Source organism: Vidua chalybeata, chromosome 5, assembly GCF_026979565.1.
Source record: "Vidua chalybeata isolate OUT-0048 chromosome 5, bVidCha1 merged haplotype, whole genome shotgun sequence".
NCBI lineage: Eukaryota > Metazoa > Chordata > Aves > Passeriformes > Viduidae > Vidua > Vidua chalybeata.
This window is the reverse complement of record NC_071534.1, coordinates 50,551,770-50,565,854: the sequence shown is the minus strand read 5'-3', so window position 1 is coordinate 50,565,854 and position 14,085 is coordinate 50,551,770. Positions and strand designations below refer to the sequence as shown.

Sequence of the window (14,085 nt, the reverse complement as noted above, 5' to 3'; positions counted from 1 at the left end):
GTAGCCAGATTCACATTTCAATAGGTATTTAGAAAAATTCTCAGCTGGTGTCTTATTGAATAAATTAAAGAAAAGGAAGTTACTGAGAAATCAGCAGTGAGAGTATGCTGTATCACAAAAGACAATCTCTTAAAGAAATTACCATCAAATACGAATCTCTAGAGTTTGTAGGAATCTCACACAGCCCAAAAAGTAAGACCGCAAAATCTTTATCGAAGTGATAGGTCCCTAACCTGAAGGAGGAATAAACCTGTGCCACTGGCCCACTAGAAATGGCCAGTATATAGTGTATAGCGAAAACTCAGACTTGCTGGAGTCCAATTCAAGATGTTTTACTTTTGCCACAGAAAACCTACCGAGACTTCAGGTTGCAAGGCGTGATGGAGGGGACGCTGAACAGTAAAACCTACGACACCGTGCACAGCCGGCTGACTGTAGAGGAAGCCACAGTCTCAGTCACGGATGCAGGAGGACTTCAGGGCATTACAATGAAAGACAGTGATGAGGAAGAGGGATGATTTTATTTCACAAAGCATTCAGAGCTGGGGGGTGATGGTCTGAGGGTGGGGTTTATCTTTGCCTTGGGGTTTTTTGGCAACTTGTCCTTGTAATTGCTTTTATAGTTTTGCCTTATGATATTGGTGCAGAAATGTAATTTGTTCCATTAAAAAAGAAAGATTATCAGAGGAAAAGTGCCAAGGACTTTTTGAGAATAATGGTTGTAGCAAATTTTTATGTATAGCTTTGCTTAGGGCTGCAAGAACACTGGCATGGAGTTTGAGTTCCACTTGTGATTACATTTTTTTCCCTTATGTTTGCTACCATTCGTTCTTGTATCTCCATCTGATATTGATGTCCTGTGCTGAAACAAGATGTGTGTCTTACTTAAAACACAACTATACAGGAAATCATCCTTGGAATGAGACAACGCCCTAGGTTAAAAAAAAAAAATAGTGTATTTTCAGGATTACAATTTGTTCACCTTTTTTTTGTGCTTAATTTTACATTATTATGTGATGTACATTAAAAATTTTAATCTTGGTTCTTTGTACATTGAGGTTGGTATATAAGCAGAAGAACTTCAAGGACAGTCAAACACATACAAACTGCTTAGGAGTGTCGTGTCTATTCATTTTGCAAGTTTAACGATATCTCATCCCATTGGATGTCAGTAAGCTTGCCATCTATGTTTGTATTTCTGTGAAAATTTTCAGGCAATAAGAACACATTTTGTCGTGGCCATTTATGTATCTACCCAAGTTTGTATAGAATTCTACAATTAAAAGATGTTTGCAGTATTTCAAACAATTTGAACCATTGTATGATTCCTCATGAGAATGAGGTTTTTGAATTATTTCATTTACATAGTGATTTATAGCAAATATGTTTCTTTTATGGAGTAGATATATATAGCAAACAAGTACTCAAGGACACAATGCCTTGATAAAGGAAAAAAGCAAACAAAAACCTCTCAGTAGTAGATGAACAGACAGGGCCCACTGCCTGCTTTTTGATGCCCTCAGGATGAACTAGCAAGAAGTCAAATTTTCATCAGTCAAAACTCACACAGCTTATAAAAAACACAGCAACCTTTTTTTGTTATTGTTTGTTTTGTGGGAGCATGACTGATTCCTGAGTTTATGTACACAAAATCAGAAAGACCACAGATAACACCCAAAGAAGTAGTAATAGGTTGTGAGGTCCTTGTTGAGCCATAGCATTATACCTAAGGGACTTTACTGAGGAACTGTTGTGGGTTTACAAGGTTGATGTGAGATTTCTGTGCAAGAGCAGTCTGTAGGATTTCAGGGGTCTATTGCAAGCATGCAGGGCTGCAGGAACTGAGAATGAGAGTTGCAGGGAAAAGTGGCTTTCAGCACACTTGGAAGCTCAGCCAAGCAGGGAAGGGCAAGTTACACTCCTCCTAGGTGTCTACAGAGAAATCCTAAGTGGCAATTTTTTTTCTGTGGCAAACCAGCCTAATCATCTCATGAGCTGAGGTGAATTCAGCTACAAGGAAGAACTGGAAGCTGGTAAGGTAGACCACTCTGCTCAGCTTTTCATCACCATCTCTGCTGGGCTGAAGGAGGCACAGGGAGCCCAAGCATTATTTTTCCCTGCTGCTAGATGGCTGGTTTAAGTTTTGATAGCAGTAAAATAATTGCATATTCCTTTCCTGTCATTTGTCCTACTTGTGCTGGTGTGTGGAAGCTGACAATGCTTGAAGGGCCATTTGGGACTCTGGCTGAGACCCAGACTTGGTAAGGGATAACCTGCTTGAGCAGGAGCTGCAGCCTCAGTCCCAGTCTGGCTGTGGCAGACTACAGGGTGCAGAGGAAGCCAGGCTGTCCAATGAAACACCCATCTTCTAAACCCAATGAAGCAGAGAGATCAGTGTCAGTCAGGCACAAAGGAAGTTTTGTCTCTGCAAAAGTCTCCCTGCTTCGCCTCTCCCCATCCTGACATTCCTTAGACCCTGCAGAGGTGCCTGTGGAGAAGCCAGATGTGAAGAGGTAAAGGCAGGTATCACTTCAGTGGCCCTGCAGTGCTTGCCAAGGCCTCCTAGTGCAGAGTTGTGCCAGGTCTGTGCAGGGCCTTCACCAGAAGACATTAGATTTTTAAAGTTCCAAGGCAACACAAGAATAGGAAGCAATATTCAAATTGAACACTATCCTTAGCAAGCCACTAACAGAGTATAGAGCTGGAGTGGGACCTAGAAACACCAGGACAGTGCCTATCACCAGCACAACCCAGGAGGTAAGAGATGGGTCTGTCTCCTTCAACAGAGAGTGACCTGGCATTAGGCTCTCTGCCCAGCCCTGCTATCCAAAAGCCCTGTGGGAAACAGTGATTTGCACTCACTTGTCTTTGGGGCTTTGCCTCCATGCCAAGAAGGATTTCCTGATGAGGAAAACAACTCTCCTTATCAATTTGGATGATTACAGAGTAGGTTATATTAATTTCACCTGTCAGGTCCTCAAGAGACTATAGGGCCATCATGGTCTTGATGGGCCTCACCTGGGAGGACCTCCACCCACACACAGCCTCTGTCCAGGGACTCAGTCTCAGCTCTGTTCAGGGCTGCTAGCCTCTGCCCCAGTGAGAGGAGTGCTGGATTCTCACCTCAGCTATAGTCCCACATGTGCTTGTTTATGGGCCCTGTTTGTCTAGAACCTACCTATTCCAGAGATTGACTTCAGAGCTTTCTGACCCTTAAAAACATGTTAATCATCTGGTCTCTGAGTTGCCACCACCTCTTCCTCTGCCCTGCTCCCTGGCTGGCTGTGGTGAGACTGGCTCTGACTGGTGGGGCCTTCTCCAGGTAGCTGGGGGCGTTCCCCCCAGCTTCCTATGCCTTAGGGAGCAGTTAATCCTGTCTACATCCTGACATAATTAGAAAAAAAAAAAAAAAAAAAAGGAAAACCCCACCCAAACAAGACAAGACTATGACTTTTTGTGGCTTGAAGTGGGCTCGAGTTACTCAAATTTCACAAGATAGATATATATGTCAGAAAGAGAGGAGTAAGCAAATGCTAAACAAACAAACAAAAAACCCAAAACAAAGATGACGAGAATAAAAAAAAATTACACAGATTATGTGACCGTGAAGAAGTTTCAAGATGTGTGGGAATGAGAAATTACCTCAGACACAAAGTATAGGATAAATTATTGTTAAAGAGACAGCACAGCAGACGTCAATGGAAGACAGGTGTAGAAAAGACAGTGCTTCAAATGTCCTTTAATTTCTTCCAAATGCAAACAACTTTTTATTACCTAGATTTGTGAAACCGTGAACCAATATGATGCTTGAAAAGGCCAGTGAGTACCTGCGTGACAGCTTCAGCGTTAGGCACCGTCGCCTCTAGCAGCCAGGGCAGTGCTCGGTGAGGGAGGGCGCAGGGGCTGCCTCTACATCTTAACTTAGGCGTTTAAGCGAAGCTGTGTGCCCGTCCCGAGCGGACGGCATCACCGCTCGCTGTGAGCTTTCGATTGAGGCAGCCCCTCAATCAGAGGCGTCCCGGGTTCCTTCCGTTTCGGACAGAAGCAGCTTCGCTCCCCTCCCCACCCGCTCTCCGACTGCGCTCGCCGCTCTCCGACTGCCCGCCGCGCTCTCCCGGGGCTGCGGGGGCTCCATGGGGACCTCCACGCTTCCTAAGCGGGCGGGGAGTGCAAGGAGCCCTTAGGAAAGAGACAGGAGAGGTCTCGTTTAATTCATTCCCCCTGAGTCTTAGTGGTATAAACAGGGATTATTTACAAGTCGAATCAGAAACCACGACCAGGTGCGCGCCGCCGCTGCGAGCGATGCTCGGGGCCGGGATAGGAAAGCGATGTTCGCAGGTCTCCCGCCGCCGGGCAAAGGGTGCCTGGAACCAAGAGTTCGCTGCCCTCGGCTGTCGCTTACCCCAGACAAGCAGGCGATAGGCAAGGCAGCGGCTGGGGGAGCACCGCGGCGGCAGGGCGACACCGGGGCACTGAGCCTACCACCTCCATATAAGCAAAGCCGCCGGCTCAGGCTTTGAGCCCGCACCGGCGGGTCCGGCCGCCGAGACTGGCGCTCGTAGAGTGGCCCCTCCGACCCGGGGCGGAGGGTAGTCCCCGGCGCAGGAACCGGCGCAGCAGGGAGGGACAGCCAGAGTCAGAGGGCGAGTGGCTGCCGGGGCACCCCGGGAGCCACTCGAAGGCGCTCAGCTCATCGAAGGCGCCCAGCGGAGCGGCCTCCCTCCCTCCTTGGATCTGTGGACATGACACCCACAACACCGCTTCCTGGGCTCCCGGGCGATCTTGGGTCAGGTGCCGGATGTTTCCAGGTTTTGGGAAACTCTTCTCGAGACCCACCAGACTCCCGGCGCAGAGGTCGGGCGGGACACCAGTGTCAACTTCGCAGTGGGCAGCAAGTGCGGCTCCACGAGGGACATGGCCATGAGCGCGGGGGGCCGGGGAGGGAGTGTAAGGGTGTGAGGCGGGTTCCTGCACAGAGAATGCCCCTTAGGCACCTACCGAAGGGGGTTGAGTCAGATGTTTGACCGCCAGCAAAGGAGCGCGGAGCAGACGGCGGGAGCCGCACGGCAGCGGCGGGGCAGTCGGAGAGCGGGTGGGGAGGGGAGCGAAGCTGCTTCTGTCCGAAACGGAGGGAACCCGGGACGCCTCTGAGTACAGCAGAGACGCCACGGCCGGCCTCCCTCCGGAGGACTTTTAACAGCGACTGGGGGAAAAAAAATGCAGCTAAACATACACACACAAAAAGTTTGTTTTCGGCCTTAGCAGGTGTATTGTCGAGTCGCGCCCACCTCTTCCTCCTCCCCCCTCAGTTCCGAGCGTGGCTTATTTGTCCCCTGTGTCTCTTCTCGGATAGGGGCCCGAGCGAGCAGCCGAGGAGGTGGGGAATCCTCCCCGGGCTCCGTCCAGCAGCGGCTGCCACAAGGCACGACTCCTACTTTCGTTCTTATTTTCACGTGTCTCACTTGGTTTCTCCCCCTCTCTCAGCAGCGGCACATCGAAACGGGTCCCGCCATAAACGAGCGGGGTTTTGTCCCGCTCCGTGTCCGGCGGGCACCTCCCTGTCGCCATGGCGAGCCCGGCGTATCCCGGTGCCGGGAATATAGCACACAAGCGCCCACACAACGACCGGCTCTTCGCTTTGCTCTAGGTTACCTCCCAATACACCGACAGAAAATGGAAACAAAAAATAAGTTAATTGCTCCTGATCCTATTCAGGAATCTTAAAAATAAATAGCTTCCCCCAGCCAAAGAGCGCAAGGCGTTCATTTAGCAGTAACGGGACTAAACATTTGTTGAACTGGGAAAGGAACAAATGAGAAAGTGTCATTCATGGCTCCAGCTGCCGCTGGCCTCTCCCAGCCACTTCCACCAAGGGCCCTTTGGAGTTGATGACACCGCCGGGTCCCCTCACAGGCGGACTGATTAGATTAGACGTGATAGCTGGAGTCCACGTTCGGAGCTGGCACACTTAGTCAAATCGCTCGCATGAATTACGGGAGGGCCGGAAGCGCTGCTTTAGAGGGTCACTTGTAATTTCGTTTATATGTGATTAAAGGCTTTATACATGAAAAGGCTTAATTTGCACCAGTTTGGTTTTCCATTTAGGGGGGGTCTGTACGAAATGTACTGTACTGCCAAACTTTGTTTTACCTCCGGGAGCACTTATATTTTGCAGGTCAGCGTTAAATGTTTTTCTTTTGTGATGGATTCGGTTACAAATAGCAATACTTTATTATTTTGCTTGCGGTGGAACTGCTATAGAAGGACGTCAACACACCCTCACTGTATGGAAAGATTACACATAGTCTCGGAAGGTATATACACACATGCGCGCACATATTTATATTACTTTCTTCCACTGGAGAAATTATCAGTGGAGAAAACGCCGAAGTGTTAGAACTTAAAAACTGGAAAAGGCCAAGCGCCTTTGCCCACTCTCCAGAAACCTCAGAGCCCGAGGCTGCTGCGAGGTGTACTCGGGCTCTGCGGCCGACCTCCGCAGAGCAGAACGGCAGCCGGGGCCGGGGCCGGGGTCGGGTGGGCCAGGAGCCGCGTCCACCATCCCAGCAGCCGGGCGGGTGGCGGTAGCAGCAGATTCCCACCGAAAAGGATGGCGGTCGGGATCTCCCCCAGAGCCGGGTCATAGACTGTGACGGCGGCTGGTCCACTTCCCCCCGCTATAACTCCCCCGTGCATATTTTTACTTCCCTTCAAAATACAGTAAACGACAAGTTCTGAGTAGGAATGAACAGCGAGCCCTCCAGCACCGCAGCAGCCAAGGGCTAATTCCGAATTGTAACAAGCCAGGGCCAACGCGTTTCGCCGCGGCGGGGTCTGCGGGCGGGCGGGCGGTGCTGCGGCTGAGGGGAGCACGGCGTCCCCTCGTGTCGGGGTAAATCGCCTCTTCAAAAATCCGAAGGCTCGGGAGGGAACGTCTTGGACTGATGCGTAGCGCGAACAAACCCAAGCTTTAGCAGCGAATCCCGACAGTGTCACTATTAATGACGACTAATAATAGTTATCAGGGTCTGTCCAGCCGCCGTCAGGTCCGCCGATGTCGTGGCGACAAGGATGTTTTGTAACCTCCCTGGTTCCCTCCGCGCTCGGGGTGCCCAGAGGCGGCCCGGAACCAGGAGGCATGTTGCCGTCCCCGCCCGTACCCGGTCGTGGGGAGCCGGCTCCGGGCGCACGGAGGGAGCAGCCCCCTCGGGCAGGAGGGTTACGGTAAAACACTCCCAGGAAAATATTAATACAAGCAACAGAAGGTTAGCGGAGTTATTATCCTTTTCAATTCATTTTTTACTTAAAAACGCAATGGAATTACTCATTTTATTAAGGAGGAAGAAATTAAAGATTAGGCTCTAAGGCGGTATTTTACCTCTCTCTAATCGCCTCTGGGATCGGATTGAAGTAATCCTGACGACGAGATGAATTCGCCGGTGACTCGGATTTTGAGTGCATGTAGAGATACGTTATGATAATAATGCAAGTGAGCAATATCAAGAACATACCTTAGGAACGAATGAAACACAAAGCCGATTACGGGGAAAAAGAGAACAGCAGCTTTCCCGGGCAGAGCACGAAATCAACTCGAGGCAAAACTTTTGCCCTTAATTTCTGCGACGCTTTGTAACTGCGGGAGACCGGCGGGCAGGCTCCTTCCCCCGCCGGCCCCTTCTACTGGGACTCGGTACGTGCTGTCAGCCTGGAGGGAGCCCGGGCCCGCCGTGCTCTCCCAATAGAAACCGGCCGAGAGGTTCCTTATTGCCACTTTCAGATGCCGTAAATCTCTCTGCCTCGGGAAAAACAACGCTGCATCAGCACGACTGCAGGATATTTGCGGCTCGGCAGATATGTAAAACTTAAATCGGTCCGAGAGCAAGGCAAAGCTCAGGACAGGACTAAAAGGATATGTCGAGGTTGATTTTAGTAACTTTATAGTAAATAAAAATTTATAACTTTTTTAGTAACTATATGGCGGGAAACACCTAGCAAGGCTCCATCTCTGAGACAGAAGAGGATAACGTCCCCCCGCCCCCGAAAAAATTTTGCTTTTAGATCGCTACGGAAAATTAGGCATTTACGTAAATTATCGTGAGAGGTACCGAAAGAAAGGGTACCTCTTTCGTAAGGAAGTACTGAATAATAGAGCTATCGCTTCTTCAAAAGTGTATCTCAATATTGAGTAGACCAGTATAATTGCAATGGCAGGGCTGTAATTGCTGCTTTGGGATATTTACCCTGCTCAAATGACACTACATATTTTACTTTCAAACACTTGTCAAAAAGTCAATCCCAAAAAGACCAGTTAAGAACAAGCTGTTAACATATTAAGTATATGAGATCTGAAGCCTCTAAAACCCACTCAACAATAATTCCCTTCTTCAGCACCAATCAAGAGGAAATTTGCCTAGATTGAATTAAATGTAAATTGCTCTGAAGGAGGAAATTCTCCTCTGGCAGACACAAAGTACGAGAGAGATACAACGGCACTCCGGAGAAGCGGGCAGCCCGAGACAGCTGCCCCTCACGGCTCTGGGGGGGGGCCGGCTGCGTCCCCCCGCGAGTCCACGGTCCTTCCTTCCTCCAGGTAAAAGGCGGGCGGCTGCAGCAACCCGATCCGGGCCAGCAATTACGATCTTAACGCCCAGACCCATCTGCCGTGGGGAATTGCGTGGGAGAAGCATGTGAGCGGTGCAACCCCGGTCAGCGGCCCCCAGGCCAGGGAAAAACAGGGAGCAGAGCCGGAGCGAGGCATCGCGGCCAGAGCGGATCCTCCGCCTCACTCTTGCCCGCACGGCTGTGTCCATCCCGACACGTCCGAGGCCAGCCCCGGCTCTTTTTGCCCGCCTGAGCTCCGGGACACGGAAGGGACGGGGCGGACACGGAGGTCGCAGGGTGTGCAGGGAATGGTGCCCGGGCCACTGCCCGTCGTTCGACGTGTGTCCTGGGGACCGCAGGATATTCTTTTCCTCCGTGGCCCGCATGGAACTCCCGGCCGCGGAGGTACCGTCGTGGAACAGCCGCTGCCTTGCTCTCCTCAAAAGGAACCGCGCTGGCTTGAGGCCACAACCGCCAGGTCACAGCTCCGGGGACAAGGATGCCTCCCTCCTTCCCTCTTCTTCATCTCTCTCTCCCTTTCTCCCTGGGCCCCCAGCCCTTCCTCCCTGCTCTCACTTCCTCGCAAGACGGTTGTCCTGGGCCGGCGGCTGCGGGGGGAGACACTGCCATTTGCCTGTTCCTGGGCTGGTACCCGAGCAGTGGGGGTCGGGCCTCCCTGCCTCGCTGGAGGCTTCTCTCCATTAGCAAACCCGAGACCTCCTGCCTCTCTCCCCCTGCCTCGGAGAAGGGCAGTGCTGGACCTCTGATATGGAAGCTGTTGCATGGGTCCCTCCGCTGAGGGACGCGGCCTTCCCGCTCGCTCCCGGGGGTGGCAGGGACGGAGGGACCCTTGGTTTCTCCTGGGTATTATTTCGGTCACCATTCGAGTGAACCTCAGGCCGGCGGGAGGAATGGGACCTTGTCCTGAGCCCGAACTGTCGGATGGTGGGGTGGGCGGGAACACAGAAAGTCCCGTACCCACTGCTTGCCCCTCTCATCTCCCCGACCACCCCCGCTTCGCTGACAGGACGAACAACCGCTGGCGCTGCCCGCCCCGACCAGGGCCGTCAAGCTCCTATTAAATACATGGGGATTGCATCTGTTTAGGTGCATATATATTTATAAACAGTGTGTGAGCTGTATCTGTGCCAACCCTTAGTTTTCGGTATTTGTGTTGTTCATGTATTCTGTAAGAACACAGCAGCTATATTTAGTGTATATCCAGGCTACATATGTATATACATACAAAAATACAAATATATAAATAAGGCTTTGTATTTTAAAAGCACTCCTTCTTCCTACCTCCTTTTTCTTCTCTTCCCCTGCCCCAGGTTTTGAATCATCCTTTTGCTCCCAAGCACTCATTCCATCTAGCCCGGGAGGTTCCTGCATCCCCACACGCTGGTCTCGCAGTCTGCTTGTTGCAAGTTCCCTGCTTATTTGTCTACTGTGTTTTCCAAAAGCTCACCGCCACCTGACCTTGTTCTTTAAAGCAGTGAGCAGTCCCAGGAGCAGTCCCAGGAGCAGAGCAGCCATTTCCCTCCCTCCCTCAGACACACACGTACGCAGGCACAAAGAGAGCTCGGGCTGGAAAGTGGCAAGGAAACAAACAGCCTCCCCTCCAGCCGCTTCTTCTGCAGCACCTTGTTTGACAAACACCCTGGCGCTTGCCCTTGAATTGGGTTTCACATCCCTATTTAGCACTTGGACAATGATTTTAGATGATGTCATTTAAAGCCAAACAAGAAAATTGATCTCGGATTTGCTTGGCCTCTAAAGCCTGGTTAAGCAGATTGCAAATAATAATAATAAAAAGAGAGAGGGAGGGAGGCAGAGGGGAGAGAGGCGAGAAGGAGGGAGGGCCACCTCCTTCCCTGGGCGGGGGAGGCGCGGGCGCCAATGAAAAGTAGCCGCTTGCTGGGGGGGAAAAACTTTTCCTGTTGACTGTTGGAAGCGAATTGAGCAATTATCTAGTTTACCTTCTCCTCTTGGAAGTTAACGATTGGCGAGATCTTGGCTGCGTTATTGACACAACACTTTCTATTGATAGAAATAAGTAGCGATTGTCCCGAGTCATTGGTGCGCCAAAGTAAACTGTGATGGGCTGGCATGAGTCCACTGGACTGAGAAGGCTGGTTCCGCCGGCGGAGGCTGTGGTGATGGTGGCTGCGGCAATGCTGGTTTCCCTCCTCGCAGATCAGTAACAAGAAAAGGGGCAGAGAAAGTGAAAGAGAGAGAGAGGGGAGAGAGAGAAAAAAAAAAGGAAAAAAAAAAAAAAAAAAAAAAAAAAAAAAAAAAAGAGGCGTCTACCAGAGCGGCTCAAAGCGGGAGAACAAATGCAGTTCAGCCATGGACAATAGTGGCAACCACACGGCGACCAAAATCCTAGCGACTCCTCCGTCCAGAGAAAGCCTGTCTGCCAGGAGCAACATGATCAGCACGCCCAAGCCACTCGCCTTCTCCATTGAGCGCATCATGGCGCGGACTCCAGAGCCCCGCTCCATCCCCGTCCCGCAGCTCCTTCATGGCTCCGTGGCCAAAGGCGACCCCAAGCATCCGCTGCACCTCAACTCCTCCATCCCCTGCATGATCCCCTTTGTCCCGGTGGCGTACGATACCCTGCCCAAAGCAGCGGTGGCTGGAGCGGAACCCAGGAAGGCTCACTTAGATTCCTCTTCCTCGCCCTCCTTTAGCTGCGGCGATCTCTTGAACTGTGCCCTGAGCTTGAAAGGAGATTTCCCCCGCGATGCCCTGCCCTTGCAGCAGTACAAACTGGTAAGACCCCGAGTGGTCAATCACTCCTCCTTCCACGCCATGGGAGCCCTGTGCTATTTCAACCGAGGCGACAGCCCCTGTCACCCGTCCTCCAGTGTCAACATCCACCCGGTGGCTTCTTATTTCCTCAGCTCTCCCTTGCACCCGCAGCCCAAGGCTTACCTGGCGGAGCGGAACAAGCTGGTGCTACCGACCGTGGACAAGTACCCGGCGGGGGTGGCCTTCAAGGACTTATCGCAGGCTCAGTTGCAGCACTACATGAAAGAAAGTGCTCAGATCCTCTCGGAAAAAATCGCCTATAAGACGTCGGAGTTCAGTCGCGGTTCCCCGAGCAGCAAGCCCAAAGTTTTCACGTGTGAAGTTTGTGGAAAGGCAAGTAGCACCGTAGCCCGCCTCCCTTCCCCAGCCTCCTGTCCCTGTCCATCTTCCCGCCGGCTGTCTGTCGCTTGCTTGCTTGATTTTTAAACGACGGCTCCCCCTTGGTACTCTCACCTTCTAATCAAAATTTTATTTTATTGTCTCCTTTCTCTTTTAAGGTATTTAATGCACATTATAACTTAACGCGCCATATGCCGGTACACACGGGAGCCAGACCCTTTGTTTGCAAAGTTTGCGGGAAGGGCTTCAGACAGGCGAGCACGCTGTGCCGGCACAAGATCATCCACACCCAGGTGAGCCCATCCTCTATCCCTTCCTCCCTGCCCAAGACTCTCCGCTCACGTTTTTCGGGGAGCTCGGCGTTTGTCCGACCGCTCGAAACAGCGGCGTGGGGGGCGGCCAATCCGCAGCCGCGGGGAGATTTCGTTTGTCCCAAGCGCGGTAGGTACGGCGGGGAGCCCCGCACCGGCATCTGCGAGCCGTCAGTTGAACACACAGAACTCCACAAATCAGCGCATAAAATCCCGCTAAACAGAACACAGACCCCGCAAGACAGCCAGCAAGCCGTGACTTGGTGTTTGTTTCCCTCCAGGAAAAGCCACACAAGTGCAACCAGTGCGGCAAAGCTTTTAACCGGAGCTCGACCCTGAACACGCACACGCGAATACACGCCGGCTATAAACCGTTTGTCTGTGAATTTTGTGGCAAAGGATTTCACCAGAAAGGTACCAGTCTCCAGCACCCTCTGTCTTCCCCGACTTCCCCCTCCCCAAGCCAGGTCAAGTGTCGGGACAATTTGCGACAGGGAGGGTGGTGGGGAGTTAATTTTGTGTTCAAGTTTTATTATTAGACATTTAGGCTAATTTTAAGTTTGGCTAGCCCTGACACACGCCCTGCCCCACGAAGCGGGGCAGAGGTCTCTGTTCGGGGGAACGGCGGGGCAGTCGTTCCGCTGGAAGCACCTGTTCTCCCTTCACTGCAACATGCAGCTTCCAGCGCGGTTCGGCAAACGAATTCTCCTCTTATTTACCCCTCCAAATATAAGAATTTAGCTACATTTTCTTCCCGCGTTGCTGTGAAGTCTAAACCCAGCGGTTTTATCTCTGCAATTGTCGTGATTTTGGTTTATTCGATCCTTTCCTTGTCGTCTGTTAAGTGTTACAGCCGCGGGGAGGATGGAGAGAAGGCGGGAGGTTTGCGGTCGTTTCGCAGTGATCTCATCCTAAAGCCGAACTCTGGTGATGGGACAGAGTTTAGGTGGTTTTTTATAGTTTTCTCGTCTTTTCATTGTCCGTCTTTCAAATCCGGGTCCATTTGCCTTTCTTTCCTCATTCCCAGGCAATTACAAAAACCACAAACTGACTCACAGCGGGGAGAAGCAGTTCAAGTGCAATATCTGCAACAAGGCTTTTCACCAGGTGTACAATCTGACCTTCCACATGCACACCCACAACGACAAGAAGCCCTTCACCTGCCCCACCTGCGGCAAAGGCTTCTGCAGGAACTTTGACCTCAAGAAGCACGTCCGTAAGCTGCATGACAGCGCCCTGGGACTGCCCCGGCCCCCCGCTGAGCTGGGGGGGCCCGACCCGCCGCCCCCGCCCGGGGCGCTGCTTCAGGGCCCGCCGCCGCTCCAGCCGTGAGGGGCAGCCGCCGGCCCCGCCGGTGTGAGCCCCACCGCCTCTTTGCATGCACCTGTTAAGCGGTTTTGTGTATTATGCTCTATATCGCCACTAACGTTAATGGGACTGGTTGTTTCCTATGTTTTTTTAAATTTTTCTTTGTTCTTTACAGACTACTTTTTTTTTGTTGTCGTTGCATCTCAGGTGGAGAGATGGTTAAAAAAAAAAAAAAAAAACAAAACCAACCAAAAGCGCCAGGCCAATTTCTGCTGTATTTATTTGGGAAGCTGTATTACTCGAGCCGGGAATGCTGCACCATTTTAATTATTTCGATGTATATATATTCCCCTTGTGTTGATCCTGCCCTGCCTTCGCTGTCTGCTGGTTATCCTACTCTTCTTGGTTCCCTTCTCTCCCTCTCCCCCTGAATATCGTATCTATATGGACACAAATGTTCTCTATGTACGGATTTGAATTTCGCATTGATTTTTGCACGTGGAGAGAAAAAAAAAAAAAAAAAAAGAATTCGTTGACCTGATGGAAATAAACCTTTGCCAAGGAGTGACTGCGGCGGCGGGGGCTGCGGCGCGGGCGGGCGGGAAGCGCGGTGTTGGCGCTGCCGCACAGCAAAGCTCTCCTCGCCCTTGCCAAAACACTAAAGCAACCGCTAAAGACTTTAATTAAGAGGGGTAATTAGTTCGAATTGATC

The 14,085-nt window shown here is 51.3% G+C and overlaps 2 protein-coding genes across 10 annotated transcripts in view; both read left to right on the top strand.

Moving 5' to 3' along the window:
- CADPS2 (calcium dependent secretion activator 2) overlaps positions 1-1,308 on the top strand; it is a 281,254-nt gene extending 279,946 nt beyond the window's left edge. For all 8 annotated transcript variants that reach the window (XM_053942794.1, XM_053942793.1, XM_053942792.1 and 5 more), the window contains one exon: positions 348-1,308. In XM_053942794.1, the coding sequence (XP_053798769.1) occupies positions 348-518 (171 nt within the window). In that variant the 3' untranslated portion in view covers positions 519-1,308. The remainder of the gene's footprint in view (positions 1-347) is intronic.
- A 9,642-nt stretch (positions 1,309-10,950) lies between these two features.
- On the top strand, positions 10,951-13,869 carry FEZF1 (FEZ family zinc finger 1). 2 transcript variants are annotated; one of them, XM_053943396.1, is made up of 5 exons: positions 10,951-11,376; positions 11,527-11,748; positions 11,913-12,047; positions 12,347-12,479; positions 13,093-13,869. In XM_053943396.1, exons 1-5 carry the CDS (start codon positions 10,951-10,953, stop codon positions 13,395-13,397), a joined length of 1,221 nt encoding a protein of 406 aa, XP_053799371.1. In that variant the 3' UTR covers positions 13,398-13,869. The 2 variants fall into 2 exon arrangements, with proteins under 2 accessions (XP_053799371.1, XP_053799370.1); XM_053943395.1 differs by having other exon boundaries at positions 10,951-11,748.
- Positions 13,870-14,085: the final 216 nt, after the last annotated feature.

Bases quoted from the DNA above. Each gene is read 5' to 3' on its own strand.
- FEZF1 (XM_053943395.1), top strand. From the start codon at position 10,951: ATGGACAATAGTGGCAACCACACGGCGACCAAAATCCTAGCGACTCCT. The intron at 11,749-11,912 runs GCAAGTAGCACC...TTCTCTTTTAAG, and splicing joins CGTGTGAAGTTTGTGGAAAG to GTATTTAATGCACATTATAA. The intron at 12,048-12,346 runs GTGAGCCCATCC...GTTTCCCTCCAG, and splicing joins ACAAGATCATCCACACCCAG to GAAAAGCCACACAAGTGCAA.